Here is a 27,725-nt window from a genome sequence, read left to right on the forward strand (position 1 = left end):
GTACACTAAACCCTAGTAGACAATAGTTGAATAAACCTTCCGCTCTCAAAGGCCAAAATAGTGCTAAATTTGTGAAATTAATAAAACATGTATAATACTAGCCCAACAGTAAGAAAGTAAAAATAAATTCATAATAATAAACTCTGAATGAACTGAATAAACTTTTTTCAACCTCTCAAAGTCCAAACAGTGCAACTTTCATGAAATTATTGTCACATTCTGCTGCTGGTTAGATTGTGTTTTGTTGCTGGGCGTGGGGGCGTGGCACTTGAATCCAATGCGGGCTCATCAACGCAGCATTTAAGCACGGGTGAGCTCAGAGAAGGCTGCCGAGATATTTGCCTTGCTGATCGCTATTTGACATCTGGCACAATAATCTCGCTACATTTGCTTGTTATGCCCCTGCATTGGGTTTTTCTGTTAGTGTGCTGCTCTCGTTTGTAACCGCTGCCTATCGTCTTAGTTTGTCCGTCGACCTGCTGTCACGGACTCCTTTTGTTATTTCTACTGTCCCGCGATCGCGTGTTATTTTTTGTTTGCAATCATTAAACCCTTTTATGTATCCCCCGCTTGTTGTCTGCTTCGAGGTTCAACCTTGTTTACGCATTTGCGGACGCTAACAATTATAAGTAATAATAATTGAACACAGTATCCCGTCTCTCCTTTTTTCGGGAGGTGGGAGTCCCTTATTTCTATTTCTGAAAGGTGGCAACAATACTTTGGAAACACTTCCCAAATTACTGCGGCATTTCTTTCAGTAAAAGACAATAAAAGTAAAGTAGACGAAGTGAACTGACCAGAGATTGTTGCTCCGGTCCAGCGGCCTTCTTCCTCTGGATAGCAGTCCTGCTCTTGCAGGCTCAAACTCGTTGTGTTCGTTCACGTTTCTTCTTCAAATGTTTTATCAAGTTCGAGGTATTGAAACTGGCCGATTTAACTCCACATCTCCAAACTTTCAGGCCGCAAATCTTGCATGCAGCCATTGGTTTTAATAGACGGGATTTCTATTTGGAAATATTTCCCGACCGCCGCCATATTTCCTGGTTTGTTTTTCGTCCATATGAAAAAGCCCCCTTTTGATTGGTCAGGAGTGGCTATTGGCCCGCTCTCATTGGTCTGGAGCAGGCAAATAGCCATAGCTGCTTGGTGTTCACGTGTCATCACACAACACTGAGACAGAGTGTAGTGAGCGCCAGGAGAAGAAAAAGGCTGTGGTCAAATGTTATAATAATGGACCGGTAAATGGTATCGGCGCCGTCTTTGTTGGTACTCGCCGATACCGATACCACCATTTCGGGCCGGATCGGCACCCCCTGCCGATACTAGTATCGGTATCGGTGCATCTTTAGTAAAAATGAACAGCAGGAGACAAGCGTTGATGGCTTAACACTACAGAACTTTACTTGAATTGGATCCAAGTTCATTGTCTATACACAGGGTCCTATGTACAAGGTGTAAAATGAAAATGAGGGCAAAGAACAGGAAAATAAAAATACCCCCCTCCAAAAAATAAAAAAAAAAATCCACTAAGATACAAGAAGTGAGGTATTATAGAGGGGAGGAGAAAAAAAAAAGCATTTACAGCTCAGATCATGTATTTATCAATGTTAAATCATTTAACAGTTAGAGTGTCCTTTGCATTTAAAAAAACATCTTTAATATATATATATTTATATTTATATATATCACAACATGAGGTAGGAGATCAGTGTCTCGAGTCATGCAAAGAACAAAGAGTCTCATCACATGGTTATTGGCAATGGTCATATTCATACACGGACACTGCAAGTCATGTTTTAGCATTGTGTGGCGGCATGGGCACTGCCATGAATATACATTTATATATATATTTTAATCATTTTCTTGGAAAAAAAGTGTATAAGTGAAAACACAATGTACCTAGTTAAGGATGACAATAGCATGCCACCAAGAGTTCCCAAAGTGGTTAAATTTTAGGAAAGTTACCCGATTGTCCTAATTGTCAGGAAATCACCTTTAGTTTTTCAGTTAACAGCATTGCTTTATGTACAGTATACAGACATGGACGAAATAATTGGCGCCACTGGAATTTTTCCAGAAAATACAGTGTTTTTCACAGAAATTAATACAATTACAAATGTGTTCAGTACGATTGTGTTTATTTCTTGGAGGTGCATTGGAAAAACAAAAAAGCTGAGGGGGAAAAAAGCCAAAATTGACACCATTTTAGACAAAAAAATTAGGCTGGATTAAATAGTTGGCACCCTCAATTCAATATTTGTTTGCACATCCTTTGGAAAAATGGAATTTTGGAACACTTCATTGCAATATTTTGGGTCATTGTCCTGTTAGAACCCCCATAACCTCTGATGCAGACCCAGTTTTCTGACTCTACACCCTACATTGCGGCCAAAAACATTTTGATAGTCGCCAGATTTCATGACTGCTTACATTATGTCAACGTACCCAGTGCCAGAAGCAGCAAAACAACCCCAAAACATCATTGAACCTCCACCATGTTTGACTGTAGGCTCTGTGTTTTTTTTCTTTGTAGGCCTCATTCTTTTATCTATTAAAAGTAGAATGACGTGCTTTTCCAAAAAGCAGTACTTTAGTCTCATCTGTCCTGAAAAACTTTCTCCCAGAAGGATTGAGGCTTACTCAGGTACATTTAGGCAAACACTAATCTGGCTTTTTTTATTTCTCTTAATCATCCACCCACCAAATTTGGCACGAAAACGGCATTTGTTCATAGCACTGGACTATAAAGCCGGGCGGTATACCGAAAATTTACCGTTACCGAAATTCTTCACGATGACCGACGTAATTTTGACCATGTCGGTAAATTCGGTAATTTAATAAAACAAGACAATATCGTCTTTTAAATAATCCCGCTTTGACTCAGTGTTCTTCAGCTATGTTCATTCCCCTTTAAGAAAGTAGTCGGTATGCTCAGGTATGAAGTTACGTGGTTATCAGGAACTTGAACAAACAGAAGCCCGGGAGGCTAACACTAGCGGCTAACGCTACAAACAAACGTGATGGAGTCGGGCTTGAGGGAACTTCGCCAAACTTTCACCCGACATTAAGTAGACTCTTGGCGGCCTCCAAACGGGCTTTCACCTGCTTTCCTCCCTGGTTCTCACAATTTTAGGAAAGGGTGCTTTCTACTGGTAGCCAGGCCACAGGCTAACGTTATGAAATGAAAATGATGGAGTCGGATAGCGGCTCTGACCTTGTCAAAACGGCTTTGTATCTGTGTGTGTGTGTGTGATTTCTTTGATATCTTTTATGAGGGTAAAGCATTCAGCATAATTATAATGCAACAGTGAAGCCTATAATATGACCGTTTATTATCCCCTTAATGCCTGCAACATGAAGTAATTGTCAGAGAATCCCAAAACTTAAAAAATAAGGTCCAAATGGTACTTTTTTCAAATTTGTAGAAAAAGAAAAATCAAAATGAATATGTGTAATATAAGCGCTCTAATATCTATAACCCTAGTTAAATCCAGATTTTTTTTTCTCATGGAACCAGCTTTTTTTTGTGATTTTCCAAAGCAAATCCCCAAAAAAATCAAAGCATTCGTACTGAAAACATTTGTAAATGCATTAATGTCTGGGAGAAATTGTGTATTTTCTGGTAAAATTCCAGGAGTGCCATAATTTCGACCTCCCACGTCATTGTGAAACCCTGACGGCGATACATAAATGTCGTCATGTTGGGGCAAACTTCGCTCTTGTGTTAAATATATGTGTGTTGTAACATTGCTAAATGTCATTCATAGTGAAAGGGCGGGGTTTCCCTTTCGTCACTCTAACAGCAGCCCCCGTGTGTTGAAAAGGTCATGTTGCTCTGCTAAACCAAGGAGAGACAGCGAGAACCAAAAGTGGTATTTGCCATGTGGCAAAATGGATTTTGCCATGAGGCATTTGTTAGCCATGTGGCATTTTTTTTGTCATGTGGCAAAATTGATTTTGTCATGTGACATATGACATTTTTTTTGCCATGTGGCAAAATGGATATTGCCATGTGGCATTTTTTTTGCCATGTGGCAAAATGGATTTTGCCATGTGGCATTTTTTTTTTGCCATGTGGCAAAATGGATTTTGCCATGTGACATTTTTTTTGCCATGTGGCAAAATGGATATTTCCCATGTGGCATTTATTAGCCATGTGCCATTTTTTGTCATGAGGCAAAATTGATTTTGTCATGTGGCAAAATGGATTTTGCCATTTGACCTTTTTTTTTGCCATGTGGCAAAATGGATTTTGCCATGTGACATTTTTTGCCATGTGGCAAAAATGGATTTGTGGCATTTTTTTGTCATGTGGCAAAACTGATTTTGTCATGTGGCATTTTTTTTTTTGCCATGTGACATAAGACATTTTTTTGCCATGTCGCATTTCGTTTACCTATGTGGCAAAATTGATTTTGACATGTGGGATTTTTTTTTTTGTATGTGGCAAAATGGATTTTGGTCTGTGGCATTTTTTTTTGTTGGTATGTGGCACTTTTTTGGGGTATACGGCATTTTTGCAGGCAATGCACGTCCATGCCATTGACTGCAATGCATGTCCAAATTTTCATTTTTTCCATTTTAAATGGCAGAAAAATGTGTAGCTTTGATTTTTGACCATCAACTTTACATTACAGCGCTTTGACATTCAATTGGTACCCAAGTCAGGCTATGCCATTGATTGCTATGCACGTCCAAATTTTCCATTCATATTAAATGGCAGAAAGACATGTGTGGCTGTAATTTTTGACCATTACAGCGCATTGACATTAAACCCCCCCAAAAAATGCCACATAAAAAAAAAAAAATCCATGGCATCCACATGGCAAAAATTTTTGCCACATGGCAAATACCTTTTTTAGTTCTCGGCTCTGCTGAAATTAAGACCCCCCCAAAAAATTAAGACCAAAAAAAAAAAAAAAAAAAAAAAAACACTACTACTGAATATGAATTCAGTGGCGTCAAGAATGTACAAACATAGTTTTCAAACCGCCGCAATCTCACTCACGCATTCACACACACTGACCTTATATTAAGCCATACTCTCGATCAGATTTCCAAAAACTTCATGCATGTGAACTTCACCGGCTCATTAATATTTAACGCGCGCTTGGGAGACATTTTTGTGTAAGTGGGATCTCATGTGACGTAAACATGAGGGGCAGCGAAACATGCACCAAAAAAACCTGCAAAAAACTGTACATTTTTTGTTATTTTGTGGTTGTTTTTTTGCCCAAAAATGCAATTGTACACAATATTATTGATGAATTTTCACATTACACGTGACCGGGCATTGTGTGTGATCTAGCCTGGCAATAATTGTAGAAACGTCAGCGAAATTGTTATGAAAAAGGCCACCAATTATTTTTTTTTTGTACAGAAATTTTCATATGGCCTTGGTTGGATTTGATAGAAAACGTGTGACGTTAAATTTCTTATTCCTCCACATCCACTCGACGAGCTTGCATATTTTTGCAAAAGCCGCTTTTCTCCAGATTCATTTAACCTTCGGAAGTTAATCCATAGAAGAAGAGTTAATATATTAATGGCTAGTATATGTACAAAGTGAATAGAAAAATCTTTAGTTTAATATTATGTTAAATATTTTCTTTCAAGCCCCGCCCCCTCCCGACCCTGGTAACTTGACTGAAATTCTGCCTTTGTGATGGAGCACAGTGGAATGTCATCATTTTGCATTTGTAGCAGATGCATAAAAGGTTCCCATTGGCTGCCAATGATGGTGATAGACGTGCCAATAAAAATGGTTTGGACGTCTATCGCCGTCAATGGCAGCCAATGAGTTCAAGGGACCCCTACTTTTTACTCATAAAATATTATTTACACAAATACACTCACTCACACACACACTCTTTGTTATAGGGATCGCTTAAGAGGCAATAAAAAGCACTTCGCCTGGCAACATGAATAAAAGTGGCACCATTTGCCCCCCCCGAGTTACTCCTTTGGAGGAATAACGTGAACGTAACCGCCATATCAAATCATGGGGGCGGAGCCACGAGAATGGGCGGTGGCCCGGTTATTGACGAGACAGCTCCTACAGAAATTGCGCCACGGCTTCCCGTAGGGGGCCGACCCAGGCAGAGCATCAAGGAGGCTTTCATTGTGATGAACTCAAACACACGTTGCGTTCTAATGCCGGATTTAGGTGGAAACAAGATGAAGGTTTTAGTGCATGCAAGCAGGCAGGAGTGCTTAAGCGTGATTTGGTCGAGGATTCAAGGTAATCCTACAATTTTTGACCAAATCACATAACAACGGATAAAAGTTGTACTCAGAATATGGAAAAAAATTACGGTTCCCCAGAAATTTACCAAAAATTTTCCTATTCATTTTTAATGGGGAAAAACGGCACGTCGCACAGCCCAAGCTGTTTGACCGATCGGCACCGTTCATGTATTGAAACGGCCGGAATCTTGCGCGACGCAGGTAAATTTTCAAATGGCACCGAAAAATTTGCCCGTAAACGCCAATTTTTCAGAACAAAAAAAAAAAAATCTAGTCCTACAATTTTTGACCAAATTACATAATTTGGGTGTCAAAAATTCCGTGACGCTGAGGGGCATAAAAGTTGTATACAGAATATGGGAAAAAAATTACGGTTCCCCGGAAATTTGCCCAAAATTTTCCTATTCATTTTTAATGGGTTGCAACGTTCAAATTTCCCATTCACCTTCAATGGAATTTCCATTGCATTGATGCCATTGACGGCTATGTATGTCGATTCTGTTCTATTAATGCCAATGTACTTGGACTCCATTGACGCATATGTAAGTCGATTCCACTGACGGCCATGGACGTCCAAATTTCCCATTCATTTCCAATGTCCTTCAAATTGCATTGATGTCGTTGTCGGCCGTGTATTTGAGGGCTATGTACGTTAATACCATTGACGGCCATGTATGTTGATTCCATTGATGACAATATACTTGGATACCATTGACGGCTATGGACGTCAAAATTTCCCATTCATTTTTAATGGCATTTAGTTTGTTTAATACCATTGGCGGCCATATATGTCGATTCTATTGATGCCAATGTACTTAGATGCCATCGACGCATATGTGAGTCAATGCCATTGACGGCCATGGATGCCCAAATTTCCCATTCATTTTTAATGGCAAAAACCAAATGTCCCCAAATCAACAGGAAATGACCAGATATCAATAGGACGTGTCCCCCAAAATCCCCCGATACGATTGACGCATATATTAGAAGTCTTATGCCATTGACTGCCATGGACGTCCAAATTTCCCATTCATTTTTTCTAATGGCATTTACTATGTTTAAGGCCATTGACAGCAATGTTTGTCCATTCTACTGATGCTGATGTACTTGGATTCCATTGACACCTATGTAAGTCGATGCCATTGACGGCCATGGACGTCCAAATTTTTTCCCATTCATTTCTAATGGCATTTACTTTGTTTAATGCCGGGCAAACATGACGGGCATGTTTGTCCATTCTATTGATCGCTCTGGGCGGGGTAAAGATCTGTCTCTCCACACAGGAAAGCCCTAGAGTAATTTTTATCATAAAATAGCACCATGCAAGCACTTTGAAATATTGTGAAAAAAAATGAAATGAATGTAAAAAAAAATTAGCGTGATTTTAGCTTGAAATATTTACGTAAAATGAATGATAACTGCCCGTTTTTTTGCTTTTCACCAAGAATCTACATAGTGAAGCATAGACTTCACGATCGGGGACACAGGGCTTTGGGCCTATTTAGAAAAAAAACTTTAAATTAAAGTATTTTCAAAACCAAAGCCGCCAGCGACCTAAAACCAAAACAGGCACCTCCCTTAGGCATATGTGAGTCTCCATGAGCAGCGACATCAAAAAATTCAAAAGTCGTCCCCGGATAAAATCCCGATTAATTATTTTTTTTATACAAGTATAACAAAACTTAAAATGGCTATAAAATTCTCGGATTTTACCCTAGATGTGCAAAAATCTCCAAATGCAGAGATAATCACCTATATTTTCAGGATCAATAGCAATGTTTAACATATCGTATAAATTTTTGCCCAAAACAGCAACTGAATTTTTTCTTTTTTTTTTTCCAAGAGCTAATAAATCACTCAATTTTCACATCAGAAACTTAATACTTGAGGAGAGGATGCAGAATCTTGTTACTTTTACTCAACAAAAGCAAAACTTGCATTTTTCTATATACAATCACAATCTATTTAGGTTGAATTCCGCTATTGTCTAGAGATGCAAAATCCAACATGGTGGCTGTCACAAAACAAAGAGCTTTTTAAGTTGAAAATTCTTGCAAATAAATGCTTAAATTGCTGAATTTCTCTAGATATGAACGTAAAACAGTCTAGATTCTTGGTTAAAAGCAAAAAAACAGGCAGTTATCGTTCATTTCACGTAAATATTTCAAGCCAAAGTTACGGTATTGTTTAATCCAACATGGCGCCCGTCAGGGAATAAAGAGCTTTTCAAGTACAAAATTCTTGCAAGTAAATGCTTGAATCGCAGAATTTCTAAAAATATGAACGTAAAATAGTCTAGATTCTTGGTTGAAAGCAAAAAACGGGCAGTTATGGTTCATTTTACGTGAATATTTCAAACCAAACTTACAACAATTTTATCCAGTTTTTTTTTCACGTTTCAAAGTGCATGCATGGTGCTATTTAATATAATAATTACCTTGAATCCTCGACCAAATCACTCTTGAGACACTCCTGCCTGCTTGTATGCAGTAAAACCTTCGTCCTTTTTCCACCTAAATCCGGCGTTTGAACGCAGCGTGTTTATCACTAGGAGTGGGAACCTCTTGGTACCTCACCATACGATACGATTTGCGACACAAAGCTCACGATAATGATGATCCGACGATCGATACATTGGTCAGGAAATCATTCTGGGATATTCTACAAACTAATTAACAGAAAACAAGCTTCTAGTGTGAATTGGAATGAGTTTATCACTAGTAGACGTCCAATCCATTTGAACTGGGAGGGTGGCAGCGAATGAACATTCGTTCATTCGCTGCCATCCCTCCCACTTCAAACGGATTGAACGTCTATGGCCGTCAATGGCAGCCGATGCCAGGCCATGAGTAATTTTGGGCCATTTAAGGTCTGTTGATTTTCAGTTACTATCTGTTGATTTTGGGGTATTTTATGGGTCACTTGCTGTTTATTTTGCGTTACAAAACAGGAAGTGACCTGGTAATCACCCAAATGAATAGGCAGTGACTCAAACTCTACAGGAATGACCTGTAAATTCCCTAAAATGAACAGAAAGTAACCTGTAAATGCCCCGAAAATCGGACCGAATGACTGTGAATACTCTGGTTTTGAATGAACGAACGCTAGCAGTCTAAATGGATTAGGCGTCGAGCACAGTCAATGGCAGCCTTTTTTTCCCCTTCTAATTGACACCTTTTTTAAACGATATCTTGATTCTTGACAGGAGCATATCGATAACCTTTTGGGATACAAAGTATCACGATTAGGGCTGTCAAAATTATGTTAACGGGTGGTAATTAATTTTTAAAATTAATCACGTTAAAATATTTGATGCAATTAACGCACAAATGCCCCGCTCAAACATATTAATATGACAGCAAAGTGTAATGTGTACTTGTTGTGTTATTCGGAGCTTTATCGTCCTCTGCTGGCGCTTGGGTGCGACTGATTTTATAGGCTTCAGCACCCATGAGCATTGTGGAAGTATTTATTGAGATCAACAATGGAGGGCTACTAGGGGCAGTTTACATGGCGACATGAAGACGCAATGACTGAGTAGCGGAATTGCCTCGCGTGCATATGGTGTCGGCGAAGACGAAAAATTCTGAATCTTACCTCTAAAGTGGACGAATTCGATTACGGGGGATTGCAGTGCATTCAGATGCACGGGAACTGCCTTCGTTTCGATGACGGAAGCATTCGCGCACATCACACGGGCGTGCGCAGCGGTGCTATTAAACATTAAAAACAGCAAATGGCGGAACGTCGGCTTTAATTTACTAATTTACAATTTTTTTGTGCCTTTTTGAACAAAATAAAATGCCATTTCTTGGAGAGGGCGGGCATGTTGTCTTCCGGGCTGAGGGGGTCAAAGTGCATCATTCGCTGTCACCTTGTAAATCTGCACTGCCGCCTAGGTCCTGGCATGAATACTACATCGTTTTCATACGGAATTGCAACATTATTCGAATGGAATCGGAACCTTATAAATGCAAACATGAAATTTTTCGTCTTCTCGGAGAGTCACCATGTAAACTGCCCCTAGTTTATTTTTTGATTGAAAATTTTACAAATTTTATTAAAACGAAAACATTAAGAGGGGTTTTAATATAGAATTTCTATAACTTGTACTAACATTTATCTTTTAAGAACTACAAGTCTTTCTATCCATGGATCGCTTTAACAGAATGTTAATAATGGTAATGCCATCTTGTTGATATATTGTTATAATAAACAAATACAGTACTTATGTACCGTATGTTGAATGTATATATCCATCTTGGGTCTTATCTTATCCATTCCAACAATAATTTACAGAAAAATATGGCATATTTTATAGATGGTTTGAATTGCGAATAATTGCGATTAATTACGATTAATTAATTCTTAAGCTGTAATTAACTCGATTAAAAATTTTAATCGTTTGACACCCCTAATCACGATATATCACCATTTCGATATTTTGTCACACCCCTATTTATCACAGTGAAAGCCAACTCAAGGTTCTGCCTAGGGTGGCCCCCTACGGGAAGGCGTGGCACAATATTGGTGGGAGTTGTCTTGTCAAAAACTATGAGTGACGTCTCTGCGCCCGGTTGCGTTATGATCAAAAGCTGCCTTTGTTTTCCTCGTGGAAGCAAACAAAAACGCCCCACTGGATGCAAACACATTCCTTTCCCGAGGGGGGGCTACGGGTCCGGGGCGGTGGTCTGTCAAGTACACCGGAACAAAGGAGCACAGTGTTTCATTTCCAAGGATGGAGGGGGGGGCACAGTGTTGCGGGAGGACGGCTTTGTAAAAGCGAGGTGGCGAAAGTATATCCCATCCGTTTTTACGTGACTTTGCTGTTCAGGAGGCGCGTTAAGGAAATCCAAACCGAGCAGCGTGAATGGTGGTGATGGAGGTGTCCGTTTAAAGGGTATAAATTAATATCACATGCTGAACAAACCAAAAATAGTCTTTAAATACTGTTTGTTGAGAACAGAGCGGAAGGTTACAAATAATAATAATAATAATAATACAAAAGACGATTTTCTTCTTTGATGTTAAAAGTTCTATGAGGAAATAGGACGGCTACTTCTCAGAGGCCGGCGAATGGGCGTTAGGGGGTCCGGTGGATGGGGTGAGGGGAGGCGAGGGGCTGCCCCCGGCCGGGACGGCGCCTCCCGACTGGGCCATCTGCTGCTTGAGCTGGCCGATGGTGCGCTCTAGGTTCTCGCGCGCCTCCCGTTCCCGCCTCAGCTCGTCCTGCAGCTCCTGTCGGTCCGCCTCGGCGCGTTCCAACCTCTGACGGAGCTCCGACAACTGGACAGACGAGGAGAACATTTTAGGATTGTGATCTCAGGAAGCAAACGCAACAAGCACTTGATTCTTTCCTCAGGTTTGGCACGGAGCCAGAAATTGTTGGCACGCGGAGACGGAAAGATCAAAAACAAGCGAGGCCAGCCAGTAAGACCGGGCCCCTTAACAAAAACTGAATGAACAGTCTGTGAGGCCCGGCGCCAATTTAAAAAAAAAAAAAACATCATATGGCTGAATACTAAACAGTACATATGTTGGTGTTCAAAATAGTCACCGTGCATCTACACTGTGATACGCAAACACCACATTACTACGATATCAATTATACATGACATACAATTGGTCTCCATTTGTCTTGTAGACACACTAACCCAAATAAGGGCCTTCCTCAAATAACAAAATAAACACTTAAATTTGGGTACAAAATATCTTTCGTAAAATGGCTTTACTTAAAAGAGGGAAAAAAAGATCGACTGATTTTTAAAAATGAGTATTTTCCAAGATTAGAATAGAATCGAGCTGTCTCGACTATTCGAAGTAGTCGACGTCATCGATGACGTAAATGCATCCACGAGCACACCATCCCGTCAATGGTTAATAAAGGGTTAAAAAAATGGCAGACGCTCGGGATTCAAGCGGGCAAAGCGGCACAAAGCCAAAAAAAGCGCACCAGAGTGACCAAAGCATGGACTTATTTCAATGAAACAAAGGAAGGTTTTTATATCGATTATTTTAGTAGTCGATTAATCGATGAACAAGTTCGAATAATCGAGTAATCAGATAAGGAACATTAAAAAAAAGAAAATATACCTTAGCTGAGACTCAAACGGCATAAAAAGTAAAATAAAATAAGGATCTAAGTACAACAAAAGAACAACTGGCTAACTTACAAAGCAAAAGTCCGCTAGCTTAAAAACCATAAAATGCAAATTTTTTTTTTTTTGGGTCCAAACACATATTCCGACAAAAAAAAAAAAAAAAAAACGGCTAAATATGCCTATAAACTAAATTACGAAAGCATTAAAAAAAATTCGCTCAAACGAAACTTAGCTTATGTTGGTCATAACAGGGAGCAGCTGGATTCAGCCTGGTGAAATGAGTTATGTCAAATTCACTGTTGCCACAAGAGGGCAGTGTATCCGCCAAAACCAATAAAACAAGAAAACAAAAAAACTAAAACACTGTCAAAACAGACCATTAAATGAACCAAAAATTATTAGACTAGTCGACTAATTGTTAAAAAAGTCTGCAGACTAATCGGGAGAAAACCTAATCGTTTGGGACAGCCCGAAAATAGAAGTCTTTATTAGTGCTGCAACAATTAACCCGAGTATTTCGATTAGAAAAAAACCCTCAAAACAAATTTTGCTGCTTTGAGGATTTGTTTAATTAGAGTGGCATTGTAATGGTTTGTTTTGAATGTATTTTCATTCAGTTTTATTCCTTCACTGCCCTCTAGTTGCAACAGTGATTATGACATAACTTATCTAGCATGGCTGGATATAGCTGCTCCCTGTTAAGACCAACATAAGGTTGCAAGTTTTTGTTTGGGCTAGTATGATTGTTTATGCATTTGTAATTTTTTAGAGGTATATTTAGCAGTTTTTTGTGGGAATATGTGTTGGAACAATTTGTTAAGAACATTGTTTAAAAACTAAATAAATATTATTATAGTATTTAAGCTAGCGGACTTTTGTTATGCAAGTGAGCCAATTGTTCTTTTGTTGTACTTCGATCCTCATTTATTAATTTTTTTAATGCCATTTGAGGCTAAGCTCAGGTATTTTAATTTTTTAATTTATTGCTCTTGTGAAATGAAAGTGCAATTCTGCAGGTTTAAAAACACACTTTTATTTTGTATTCGCATTTAAAGCTTTTTTTCTGTGAGCTTTTTTAAAGTCCATATGAGAATAAAGTGATTCTTTCCATCTATTCACAGTAGTCGGTCGGTGCAGTGCGACATGGTACCTGCGCGGCATAATGCGCCTCCTGCTGTCGCTGAGCGGAGGGTTCGCAAGTGCACGCCTGCCGCCGAAGCTGCTCCAGACGCGCCTCCAGCTCCAGCTGTTCCTGGCGGGCCTGTCCGAGCTGGCGCGCCTGCTCGCTGTGGACCGCCTCCAGCTCGCTGCGTAGCTCCCTCTGCTCGGCGCTCAGCTCGCGGAGCCGCGCCGCCTCCCCGCCACGTAACGCCTCCAGCTCCTGTAAACATACGGGCATCAAATTGGGTTAGCCCCAAAAAAAGTCAAGCCTGAGAATACACAGGAAATGCGCAGATTGGGCTTTTGAAGGAGTCCTTTGAGGGACATTTGGGTTATTTTCAGGGGTCAAACTTTCATTCAAAAATTTCGCATAGAATGCATTTTCACTATGCAACACAAACATCTTTTTGTCTTGTATTTGAAGGCAACTGACTCTTTTTTGTGTTTTACTGAAATGAACTGCTTTTAATCTCTTTTGGGCTTGATTTCTCACCATCTCCAACTGTAGCTGCTTATGCAAAGTGGAGTTGAGTTTCTCCTGCTGCCTGCTGTACATCTGCATGATCTCAACCACGATCCTGTCTTTGTCGTCTTCCGGTCCCCCCATCGTCATATTGACGGCACATCCCGTGTCGTCTTCTGCCGCCTCGGTCACGGGCGGCGGCGATGCGGGATGAGGAGGAGGAGGGCTGCGGGCGCGGGCGGCTATCTTGCCGCTCAGGTTGCTCGTCTCCATGGAAACTGCCTGGGTTTTGCATTCCCGCTCGGCGTCGTGTTGGGATTTGGCCTCCTCAGCCAGTGGAGGAGACGCATGAAGATCTGAGGAAGAGAAGAGGGATAAAGAAGTGAGTTAGCAAAAAAAAAAAAAAAACTCACTCAAGCTTGGAGAAAGCAAAGTAAGTGATGCAGATGCAGCAACTGTCAACTTGTTTTGCTTTAAAACAAGGGTGGATCACATTTGATTTTTTCAAAAACTCATTGGCTGCAATTGACAATTCCAATTAATTTTGACTGGGAGGGCTGACAGTGATCATTCGCTGCTAGCCCTCCTTATTGAAATGGATGGGATTGCCGTCAGTGGCACGTAACATGACCATGAATGAAAAATCTAAAACATTAGAAATATATTTTTTTGAAATACAAAATGTACTAACAAAAAAATATTAATAATTTTAGGAATTAATTCCTACACCTTTCCCATGAAAACAAAATGGCACTGAATGACTTAAAATGGATTGGACGTCTATCGCCGTACAGGCAACCAACTGCTTGACTTTTCTTCTTTTTTTTTTTTTTTTTTTTTTTTACTCGGTACTCAGTCGTACGAAAGCGTATTGCTGGAACCCGGGGGGGAAAAAAAAGTTCAGTATCACCTTTTTACACGATAATCATCACGGTTTTACACGATAGTTGTCGTGTTTTTACACGATAACTGTCGCGTTTTTACACAAAAAATATTACGGTTTTACAAAATAGTATCACATTATTACACGATAATTGTCACATGTTTACACAATCATTGTGACATGTTAACACGATAATTGTCACGTTTTAACACGATAATGGTCACGTTTTAACACGATAATTGTCACGTTTTAACACAATAATATCACATTTTTGCACGATAATAGTCACATTTTTACACGATAATTGTCACGTTTTAACGCGATAATTGACGCGTTTTTACATGATAATTATCACGTTTTTACACAATAGTATCACATTTTTACACGATAGTTGTCAGGTATTTAAGCAATAATTGTCACGTTATTACATGATAATTGGTGGGTTTTTACACCATAATTAACACGGTTTTACACAATGGTATCACATTTTTACACGACAATTGTCACATTTTTACACAATAACTTGGTTTTTACACCATAATTATCAGTTTTACACAATGGTATCACATTTTTACACGATAATTGTCACGTTTTTCAACGATAATTGTCGCGTTTTAACACGATAATTGTTGCGTTTTTACACGATAATTATCACGTTTTTAAACAATAATATCACATTTTTACACGATAGTTGTCACGTTTTTATGCAATAATTGTCACGTTTTTACACGATAGCGGTTAGATTTTTACACGATAATTGTTGCGATTTACACCATAATTATCATGGTTTTACACAATATCACATTTTCACACAATAATTGTCACGTTTTTACATGATAGAATCACATTTTTACAGGATAATGGTCACGTTTTTACATGATAATTGTCACGATTTAACACGACAATTGTCGTGTTTTTACACGATAATGGTCACGGTTTTACACGATAGTAGTTTTTAAAAAAAATAAAAATAAATACTCAATAGTACGCAAGCGTATCAATGCCACCCCAAAAAAAAAAAAAGTCCAGTATCAAATTTTTACACTAAAGTTTTCGCATTTTTACACAATAGTTGCCGTGTTTGTACACGCTAATGATCACGGTTTTGCACGATAGTATCCCGTTTTTACACAATAGTATCCCGTTTTTACACGATAATTTTTATGTTTTTACACGATAATTATCACATTTTTACATGATAGTATCACGTTTTTACACAATACTATCACATTTTTACACGATAGTTTTCACGTTTTTACACGATAATTGTTGCGTTATTTTACACCATAATTATTGCTGTTTTACACGATAGTTATCACGGTTTTACACAATAGTATCAAATTTTTACACAATAGTTCTCATGTTTTTACACGATAGTTGTCACGTTTTTACACAATAATTGTCACATTTTTACACATAATTGTCACGATTTAACACGATAATTGTCGTGTTTTTACACGATAATTGTCACGGTTTTACACAATGGTAGGTTTTTTTTTTTTAAAAAAACAAAAAAAAACAAATACTCAATAGTACGCAAGCATATCACTGCCACCCCAAAAAAAAAAGAAAAGTCCAGTATCACATTTTTACAGTATAGTTTTCACGTTTCTACACAATAATTGTTGCGTTTCAACACATAATTGTCGTATTTTTACACAATAATCGTCGTGTTTGTACACGGTAATGATCACGGTTTTGCACCATAGTATCCCATTTTTACACGATAGTATCCCAATTTTACTCAATAGTATCACATTTCTACACGATAATTTTCATATTTTTACATTATAGTATCACGTTTTCACATGATAATTATCACATTTTTACATGACAGTATCACATTTTGACATGATAGTATCACGTTTTTACATGATGATTATCATGTTTTTACATGATAATTCTTGCGTTTTTACATGATATCATGGGTTTGCCAAAGAACCCATACTATCGTGCAAAAATGTGATAACTATCATGTAAAAACATGTAACTGGATTTTTTTTTTTAATTAATTTTTTTTTTGGGGGGTGGCAGCAATACGCTTCCGTACTGTAGCATACAGGCCCTACATTAACAAGCGAGTGTCTAAGCATCACAGGCCGCGTCATACGTATTTGCCTTGCCTTTTATTCACAAAGCGGATCAAATAAATGCATAGCGCATACCGTACATGCTATGTGTGAACTGCAGTGAATCATGTGCTAATGGATGAAAAGGTAGTCTGACAGAAAAAGAAAGTGACAGAAGATCTCTGAAAATTCAAGTCTCCCAAAAAGTGCCTGAAAAGACACAGGAAGTCGACCATTTTGGTGCGAAGTGGCCATTTTAGCATCTGCGGGACGGGAAGAGGAGAAAGTGACAGCAGACTGCGTGGGCGGCAGAGATGAGAAAAGGATGGAAGGAGAAATGCTTGCGGAGAGACAGCCTGGAATGCTGCATAGTGCAGACATTCCTGGCGTTTGCTAGCAACATGCACGCACGCATATATACATGAAAGACGCACAGCCCAAGTGTGGAAAAGGAGGTCACTGCCACCCTCTTGCTCATCAATAGTGAGGTTCCCCCCAGTCTTCAAGTGAAGGTCAGCACATGATTATGTGCATGGCTGCAGGCATGCACGTGCGTTTACTGTTTACAGCGCGCACGCTTCCCCTATAAGCATGCTTGTCTCACCCGCTCACGTCGGAAGAATGATAATAGCTCGCGTATGTGTGTCATTTATTTACATACATGCAGCAGCTAATTCATTTTTACGTACGTACTTAAATGTCACAAGTAGATATTCAGTTATTCTCTGCCATTGACGGCGATAGATGTCCAATCCGTTTCAAGTGGGAATGATCGCTGCCAGCCACCCCAGTTGAAACGTCTATCGCTGGAAGCCAATGAGCTAAAGGGTTAAATGTTGAGCCTATTAGCATGCCTATCAGCATTACTCTCTGCAGGCGGTCGAAATCAATGCCACAAATAGAAGTGTGACAATACACTGATGTTTGTGATAAATCGCGATACTTTGTATCCCATAGGTTATCGACATGCTCCAGTCAAAAATTGATATTTCGTTATAAATAGGGGTCACTTTAGTAAAGAATTCAAAAGGCTGCTACTGAAATTTTCCTCTGCTATAGTGTCTGGTTGATAATACAGCCATTGCTATCTTGTGCAGAAGGACTGCGGATTCAGCTGATTTTGGGGATTAATTCGTTTATTTTTTTGCGTCACACCAATGTGCCGAAACTTGCTCGCCGCCGGGGGCTGGCCGATCGGTGAACACAAACAACCCCACTGCCATGTGTAACACGAGTCGGGGGAGTTTTGTGTGATTTTTCGTTTTCGTAAACGACAAAAAGACTTGGACGAGCCGCTCGGTTCGGGTTAGCATGTCGCTCTCACGCCTTCTGTTTTGCTTTCCTCCAGCTCCGAAGCCGGGAAATGATAAAAGCCTGACTAACCCAGTGGCATAAAATACTGTTTGGGAGGTTTAAGAAGTCGGCAGTTTTGACCATTATGCAGTAATTTAGCCCTGTCGTACTGAATAAATGCATTTTTAATATTTCATTTTCCATTTGGCGCAAGACTGTTTTTTGTCATGCCCATACAATTTATTTAGCAATTGGGGAAAAAATACTTAGATCAAAAGAATATCCTGTAAAAATATTTGCGTAGAGAGATTTTAAAAAATGATTTTTTGCTGCTCTCTGTCGCATTTTCCTCGTTCTGAATCTTCCCCATTGGTCTGAATTCTAAATTACCGTAATTTTCAGACTATAAGCCGCTACTTTTTTCCGTCATTTTGATGCCTGTGGCTTATAGTCCAGTGCGGGTTATTTGTTGATTTATTGGGTTAATAGGCAACAATTTGTTTGACAGAGGCGTCACAAGACTGCCATATGACAGTCATAATTACGACATGGGCATTAATGAATGTATATGACAGATGTAATTTAGTGTCATCCGGCAAATCGTGTCACCAACTCCATTTATGTCCAGCTCGGATCTTTTGCATCCATTCAAAAGTGAGATAATTTGCCGGATAACACTAAATGACAACTATTATAAGCATTCATTAATGCCCATGACAGTGTCATGTTATGATTCTGATTGTCTAATGATGGTCTTATGGCGCCACTGTCAAATAAAGTGTTACCAAATACCAGAACTTGCAATTAGTGAAACAACTGGAACAGTAACTGAAGAAATAATTAGCACAGAACATGAATTTTGATTGTTATTTACTGTAGCGCTGCAATGCATGCTAGGAGGCATGTTGGACAACAACAGTGTTGACAACAGGTGGCCAAATGAAGCTTCTTGAAGCAATGAGGCTTTTCAGCCAATTGGTTCAAAGCTTCATGGTGGTTCATTTTGGTCTTAAGACAGTCATATGATGCCGCTGTCAAACCAAGTGTTACCGGTTAATATCTTTTGGTGTAAATATCCCATGATACAGTGAGGACAGCAGCGGCTTCTTGTCCAGTGTGGCTTATCTGTGAAAAAAGGCCCTTTTTGTGTCAAATTTGGTGGGCGGTGGCTGATATACAGTGGGGCAAATAAGTATTTAGTCAACCACTAATTGTGCAAGTTCTCCAACTTGAAAATATTAGAGAGGCCTGTAATTGTCAACATGGGTAAACCTCAACCATGAGAGACAGAATGTGGAAAAAAAAAACATCTCTCGATACATGGCCCCATTCATTCTTTCCTTTACACAGATCAGCCGTCCTGGTCCCTTTGCAGAAAAACAGCCCCAAAGCATGATGTTTCCACCCCCATGCTTCACAGAGGGTATGGTGTTCTTCAGATGCAATTCAGTATTCTTTCTCCTCCAAACACGAGAACCTGTGTTTCTACCAAAAAGTTCTATTTTGGTTTCATCTGACAATAACACATTCTCCTAGTCCTCTTCTGGCTTATCCAAATGCTCTCTAGTGAACCGCAGACGGGCCTGGACATGTACTTTCTTCACCAGGGGAACATGTCTGGCAGTGCAGGATTTGAGTCCCTGGCGGTGCATTGTGTCACTGATAGTAACCTTTGTTACTGTGGTCCCAGCTCGCTGTAGGTCATTCACTAGGTCCCCCCGTGTGGTTCTGGGATTTTTGCTCACCGTTGTTGTTGTCATTTTGACGCCACGGGCGAGATCTTGCATGGAGCCCCAGATCGAGGGAGACTATCAGTGGTCTTGTATTTCTTCCATTTTCTAATAATTCCTCCCACAGTTGATTTCTTTACACCAAGCGTTTTTCCTATTGCAGATTCAGTCTTCCCAGCCTGGTGCAGGTCTACAATTTTGTCTCTGGTGTCTGTCAATAGCTTTTTGGTCTTGGCCATTGTGGAGTTTGGAGTGTGACTGACTAAGATTGTGGACAGGTGTCTTTTATACCGATAATGAGATAAAACAGGTGCTATTAATACAGGTAACGAGTGGAGTCTCGTTAGAAGAAGTTAGACCTCTTTGACAGCCAGAAATCTTACTTGTTTGTAGGTGACCAAATACTTTTTTTCCACTCTAATTTGGAAATAAATTATTTAAAAATCAAACTGTTATTTTCTGGGGGTTTTTTTTCAAATTTTGTCTTTTATGGTTGAGGTTTACCCATGTTGACAATTACAGGCCTCTCTAATCTTTTCAAGTCAGAGAACTCGCACAATTGGTGGTTGACTAAATACTCATTTGCCCCACTGTAGTCAGGTGCGGCTTATATTGCGAAAATTACGGTAGCTGAAATCGTTACTCTGCCGACATCATCACCCTGCTGGAGGTGCTATAGGGCTATAATGACAGATGGGGCTAATAGGCAGATTAAACGACTAATTTCTCATCATCTGCACTTTGCCAAATTGTTGCGTATAGTTGAATCGTCTCAAAATATGATTTTAATTCACATAATAATGATATTTAAGATTTTTATCGTGTCACAGGCACTTTAAATGGTTAACATTCAAGTGATGTTAACATTTAAGCACCCTAGAAAAAAAAAATTAACAATCAGTTTTTGTTTGCAGTAGCTCTTCTGTAAGGGTTAGGGTCATGCGTGGAGGCCTGCTGAGAACAAAAATCTGCCCTTAAGCAAGACGCCACCAAACTCCCAGGCCGTATGGTTAGCCTTAGTGCTGCAACGATTCATCGATTAACTCGAGTATTCTATTGGGAAAAAAATTTTGTATTAAATTTTGCTGCTTCGAGTATTCGTTTAATTAAAGTGGCGTTGTCATGGTTTGTTTTGAAAGTGTTTGCATTTCATTTTGTTCATTTGGGTGGGTAAACTGCCCTCTAGTCCACCTAATTTCACATGGCTGAATCCATCTGCTCCCTGTTAAGATAACTTTTTTTTTTCTCAATGCATTTGTAATTTAGTTTAAAGGTACATTTAGCCGTTTTTTTGTGGTAATATGTGTTTGAACTAAAAAAAAAAAATAAAAAAAAAACGTTGGCATTTTATAGCATTTAAGCTAGCGGAATTTTGTTATGTAGGTTAGCCATTTGTTTTTTTATTGTACATATATCCACATTTATTTTTTTTAAATCGTTTGAGGCTCAGGTCAGGTATTTTAATTTTTTATGTTCCTTATCCGATTACTCGATTATTCGAACTAGCTAGTTCATCGATTAATCGACTACTAAAATATTCGATAGCTGCAGCCCTAGTTAGCCTAAGTACAATTTCCCCCTTAAGGGGTTATTATGACTGCAATCAAAACATTAAAAGTGTTAAAAATGACATTTATTGCCGACTTTACTGCCGGCAGGTTTATGTTTCATTAAATGTGTTCCTGTTTACATAAAATAAAATCCTATTTATGAAAAGCAGAAGCGTGACTTTATAAGCAATTTAGTGTGATGCTTGTCACCACTTATTTATCACAAGTAGTTACTAACCCATGGGAGGCTCATCATGGTGCGGCACCCCTCGGCTGTAGTGGTGCTTGAGCAGCGCTCCCAGCATCTCGGGGCTCATCTCCGCCTCCCTGCGTAGGGACACGTTGGGAGCCACCATCTTATCATACGTGTACAGGTAATAGCTATAGGAGAGAGCAAGAAAACAGATTAAACACCGATATACACATTGAGACAGCTTTAATTAATACCGTTTGTTCATAATTGACCGACTCATCATTGCCGGCGAGCAATGTCACCTTTCACGGTCTTATAAAATCTTATGAGCGATGGACTTTGCAGGGATGATATGCAACACGCCGTAATTTACGCCGCGCGAGCCGTAAAAAGCACACTGTCGCTGAAAATCGGGGTCGGTCTTATCTTGTGTTTACACCGGCTCCGCCTAAACAGACCTTGGGCTTATCACAAATGTCCAGGTGGCGCTATCTGCTTCTTTGCTAGTGGAGACCCTGCCCCCTCACTATCATAATCATCAAGAGCCACCCCACTCCCTCCAGACAGGCTCTGCGAAGTAGGTTAAGCAGAAAAGTACAACAGTAGCGACCCGGGCCTGATTGAATAATGCACACCCGGCTCATAGTTGACAAGTGCGCCGCTAATGGACATGGAACGTGATGCTAAGTGCTACGGATGTATAGCGCCGTGTTGGTTATGGCTCGCTGCCACAGACGCGATGCCTACAAACTGGCGCGGGCCGGTTTGAGGTTGAGGGATGCGGGCGGCTGCGTATGTGACGGTCATGCGACTCTGGCAGGGTGAGAGGTAAAAGCGATAATCCCGCCGACGGATTGATGTTAGCGGGTTGCCGCTCGGTCAGTGCGTCACGCAGGTCACGTGCGGGCCACGGCGGCCCAAGGTTGCGCGTTTCGTGTTTGTCAGTCCAGGCGGGTTTATGCTTCAGTGCAAATAGGTGAGGAGGGGAAGAAAACATCCGTTTTTAACTTATTGGCTGTCATTGATTTCATATCGCTCCGAGTCCAAATGGATTGGACATCTACGGTATTTTCTGGACTATAAGTCGCACTTTTTTTTCATAGTGTGGCTTGCCTTGTGACTTACCGTAATTTTCAGACTATAAGGCGCACCTGACTATCAGCCACCCACCAAATTTGACAGGAAATTTGCATTTGTTTATAGATAAGCCGCACTGGACTATAAGATACAGTTGTTCTCACTGTAATACCAAAAGATATTAACCGATAACACTTTATTTGACAACGGCATCATAAGACTGTCATTAGACCAAATGAACCACCATGAAACTTTGAACGAAAACGACATTTGCTTAGCTAAACCACAACTGTCCTCACTTATTAAGTGATATTTACACCAAAAGATCTCAACCTGTAACTTTATATTCGTCAGCAGCATCATATGACCGTCATAAGACCAAATGAACCACAATGAAGCTTCGAACCAATTGGCTGCAAAGCTTCATAAAGCTTCATTTGGCCATCACTGCTCCCTTGGAGGAGACAGTAAACCTCTGCTGCCACCTGCTGTCAACACTGTTGTCATACAACATGCCTCTTAGCATTCACTGCAGCACAACAGATATAAATAACAATCAAAACTTCTGTGCTAATTATTTCTTAAGTAACTCTTCCAGTTGTTTCATTAATTGCTAGCTATGGTATTTGGTAACACTTTATTTGACAGTGGCACCATGAAACTGTCATATGTCCATCATAATTATGACATGACACTGCCTTGAGCATTAATAAATGCTTATGACAGATGTCATTGTGTTATCCGGCAAATTATCTAACTTTTGAATAAATGTAAAAGATCCGAGCCTGTTAGTAACATAATTTGTCAGATGATACTTAATTATTTAATCTCTCATAAGCATTCATTACTGCCCATGATCGTCTTATGGCAATCTTATGACGCCGCTGTCAAATAAAGTGTTACCTATCAACCAAAATAAATCAACAAATACGACGCACTGGACTATAAACCTCAGGATTCCAAATGAGGGGAGAAAAGTAGCGGCTTATAGTCCGAAAATTACGGTATATATTTCAGTTTATTAAGCAAAATTCTTTCTAATGGGACGCACAAAGCAATGGTTTTGTCTACCCCTTTAAGTGTTAATGAGTTGTGTGTGTAAAAAATATAGAAAAACATGTAAAAGAGCTATTGACGCCAAGTTGTGCTTCAGTCATCAGAGAGCAACTCAAAACCTGTTTTCTCCTTTATGCCCGAGTATAATGTCAAACGACATTCTCAGAGACTATTTTACATCTGTGCCGGTCATGTTACACACAGTTCATCTGAGGCTGTAGTACCTGGGGTGGACCAGCGTGGGGTGCCCCGGCTCCTCTTTGATGTCCGGAAAAAGATGATTGTACACCAAGGTTGGAGACGTCTTACCCTGTAGACAAAACGAAAACACCGTGCAATTTTGAATGGGGGAACGATTAGAAAAGGTCATTAGAAGCATGTACGCGCTACGTGGAGACGAGAAGCAGGAAATTGGCTGCACTGTCGGGATCCTGATCTAATAGAGCTAATATATGCTGCCAGTGGCTGTGGATGAGGGATCACCTGCGGAACACTAGGCATCTGTGTGTGTGCGTGGAAAAAAAAGAGATAATCATGATAAAGAGCTTAGACAAGTCTCTGCAGCTGTGTTATTGTGTGTGCGTTTTCTGACAAGTTGCACAGAGCAGGCACGTGCCATCACAAAATGACTGTCTTGTGTGTGTGTATGTGAGGTAGTTGACCCAGAGAGCTGACCCGCGTGTACGGGAGGGCGGCAGGAGCAACGGATTTTGATGGATGAGAGATTGCAAACTGGGAGGGGGAAGGGGGGCGGCTCAGAGACTGACCTTCCTCGTGGGCTCGGCTTCAGCCAACTTGCCGCTGGGGGAGCAAAGGTCCGCCGAGGGTTTGCGAGACTGGTTCTCCTGGTCCTCATCCCCCGCAGCCGCCTTCTGGAAGAAGGGAGAAGGAAGGACACGTCAAGGTTAAATGAAATTGAAACTGCAAAAGAAGTTTTGATAAAGCTTATCTTTATTCATTACATTGGACAATCATTCAAAAACTAGCGAGTACTGGGAGAAAAAAATTGAAAATTAAGAAATAGCTAGTACAGATAAGTCCCTGGGTTACGAACGAGTTCTGTTCCTACACTGGCAACGAAAACCGAATTTCCGCATAAGTCGGAATTAACCTTTTAAAAATTAACTATCCAAAAACTCCCAAAAGTATTTTATTTTGTTTCATTCATTTGCTCCCAGAAACGTATAAATATCTTCTATTTTTAATTGTTTCAGTGTCCCCAAAACGTATTTATACGTCTTTTACTTTTTTTTTTTGGCCAGGCATCTCTGGGTTCTGTTGCACCTAAACTGCAATGCACAATCCTCAAAACTAATTTTAAAGCAATAAAACTGGCCACTGGAGGGCAGTAGTGCATTTTGTAAACTCATCTTGGGCCAAGAAAGGAAGTGAAAAAATTGTCAGGAAATGGAAGTTGGAGGGATCTTGTGAAGACGCGTGAGAATTTGAGAAAAATGTGGAGAACGATTGGAAAAAAAGGCAAACGACACTGGAGGAGTGTTTTGGAAAGAAAACGAAACCATCGTCAAAGAAGGACACAAAAAAATCTATCTTGATGAGACAGACAGTGACTGCCACGAGAGCTTCAAGTTCCACACGCATTCTGCAGAGCTCACGTTGCGTTACTCCTGAGCCCGAAGTTGAAACCAACGATGAAGTTGATGAAAAAAGTGAGACCGATCTTGATCCGGACTCATTAGATTAGTGGGAGCCACCTCATTCAACCGGGAGCAGCCGAGAGCCTTCCCGTGTTGTTATGTGCGCAAATAGTTCACAGTTCAATAGTTTAGTTATGTGTAAATAAATTGTTACTTTGCGATCAAAAGCTCTATTTGTCTTGTTGTTTATGTTGTTTGGGGTGTCACAAAAGCGAAAAATAGTTGTGTTAAAGTCAAAATTATGTTTGCTTTTACAAAAAGCTCAATTTCTCTGTTTTTTCATCAGAAATTGGAAAATTGCTCAAACTAAGCTATTTTCTAATGCTGATTTCTAAAGAATGGAAAAAGACATGAACTAACTTTTTTTTCTGCTGAAAAAAAAGAGTCTAATCTTTCTTTCGGTGGGTTCCATGTTTATATAGCAATAGAACAGAATTTTCTGTGGGCCTTGCAATATCAGTCAAAATCTAGTCAAACAGCCGCGAGCGAAGGGCCTTGCTCCGGTGAAAATGGCTGGGAGTGAATGAGTTAATGATGGAGTATACACTGCCCCCTGGTGGCAGCGTGGGGTCTGGCAGGACTGTCACCTTATGACTGAGGAGCAGACTCTCGTCTGACATGGATAAACGACAGCTGTGCTCTGGTTTGGCCCACAGAAGTTGTAAGTTGTTTCAGCTAATATACAGTATGTTTGTGTATGCATTTTTAATTAAGTTTAAAGCTACAGTTTGTGGAGTTCTGTGTGAGCTATTTGCTTTGAAAAATGTAAATATGTTAGCATTCGTAGCATTTAGGCTAGCGGACTTTTGACAAGCAAATTATGCTAATTTAATTTACTAAATTTACATTTTGATGTTAAAAGTTATGTCATATTCACTGCTGCCACTAGAGGGTAGTCTATCCACTCAATTCATTACACCAAATGCAAACGCTTTCAAAACAAACCATCGTCATTTTCAAACTATCGGAATCGGCAAAAAAATATCGGACATGGCTTTTTAAATTTTTATTTTTTTATTTAAATCGTTTTCTAATTGTATTTAACGTTACAGACCAAATGTCTTACACTCATCCAGAGTAGTTTTGGCTTAAAGTAGGGCTATCAAATTTATTGCGTTAACGGCGGTAATTAATTTTTTAAAATTAATCACGTTAAATAATGAACCCATGCGCTGCACGACCCACTCACACATTGTCACGTTCAATCTATAAGGACGCCGATTTTCCTATAGATAGTGCTATTAGGCAGCGTATAATGAGTAGAGAAATTTGACAGTCTTTGGAGCCATATTTTATGTGGCTAAAGCCTTACAATATCTCTCTCAGAAATTAAAAATATCGTGGGAGGCAATGTGGGGAAGAAAGGTAGTAGTTGATCATTTTCTTAACACCCTATGTTCTTTCCCAACGCAGAGAAGATATATCAATTGGTGCCCCTACGCACAGTCATGGTTGCACTTCCCATCATGCATTTGGGCAGAAGTTAAATGGCTGCAGTATCATTTACTGAAAGCTCAACAAATACACTAGATGGCAATATTTAGTCACAATATACAAAGTCACATTTATCCTTTAAGAATTACAAGTCTTTCTATCCGTGGATCCCTCTCACAGAAAGAATGTTAATAATGTAAATGCCATCTTGAGGATTTATTGTCATAATAAACAAATACAGTACTTATGTACTGTATGTTGAATGTATATATTGGTCCGAGTTTTATTCATGTTTTTCTTAATGCATTGCCAAAATGTATATGAACGGGAAAAATTATCGGGAATGATTGGAATTGAATCGGGAGCAAAAAAAATCTGATCGGGAAATATCGGGATCGGCAGATACTCAAACTAAAATGATCGGGATCGGATCGGGAGCAAAAAAACATGATCGGAACAACCCTAATTACAACGCCAATCTAATTAAACGAATCCTCGAAGCAGCAAAATTTGATTGAACGTCTATTGCCGTCAGTGGCGGCCAACGAGCTAACTGTGGCACATTAGTGACCACCGTGAACTTCTCGATCCATGGATAGAAACCATGCTGACAGCAGTGCAAAAATGGAACGGCGAAAAGGCGAAAAGACAAGATTGAAATGAACACCTTTTGAAATTGAGGACAGAGGTACAAATGACATCCAGGAGATGGAAAACTGAGAGGAATGTCATCAGAAAGCATTGCGCACGTAGCAGGGGTGAAGGAGGCCGCTGAGGAAGCTCTATGAATAAAAGAGGAGCAAAGTCGAGC

General features: G+C 39.8%; 1 protein-coding gene across 1 annotated transcript in view; it reads right to left on the reverse strand.

Annotated features, from left to right (window-relative positions):
• Positions 1 to 1,375: 1,375 nt before the first annotated feature.
• The window catches only part of skila (SKI-like proto-oncogene a), a 96,152-nt gene continuing 69,802 nt past the window's right edge, over positions 1,376 to 27,725 (reverse strand). Inside the window, exons 3-8 of the mRNA XM_057856482.1 lie at positions 24,590 to 24,694; positions 24,047 to 24,132; positions 21,735 to 21,877; positions 14,002 to 14,327; positions 13,498 to 13,728; positions 1,376 to 11,532 (exon numbers count right to left, since the gene is read on the reverse strand). Of these exons, the coding sequence (XP_057712465.1) occupies positions 11,302 to 11,532; positions 13,498 to 13,728; positions 14,002 to 14,327; positions 21,735 to 21,877; positions 24,047 to 24,132; positions 24,590 to 24,694 (1,122 nt within the window). The 3' untranslated portion in view covers positions 1,376 to 11,301. The remainder of the gene's footprint in view (positions 11,533 to 13,497; positions 13,729 to 14,001; positions 14,328 to 21,734; positions 21,878 to 24,046; positions 24,133 to 24,589; positions 24,695 to 27,725) is intronic.

Source organism: Corythoichthys intestinalis, chromosome 14 (assembly GCF_030265065.1).
Source record: "Corythoichthys intestinalis isolate RoL2023-P3 chromosome 14, ASM3026506v1, whole genome shotgun sequence".
In the NCBI taxonomy this organism is placed as follows: Eukaryota; Metazoa; Chordata; class Actinopteri; order Syngnathiformes; family Syngnathidae; genus Corythoichthys; species Corythoichthys intestinalis.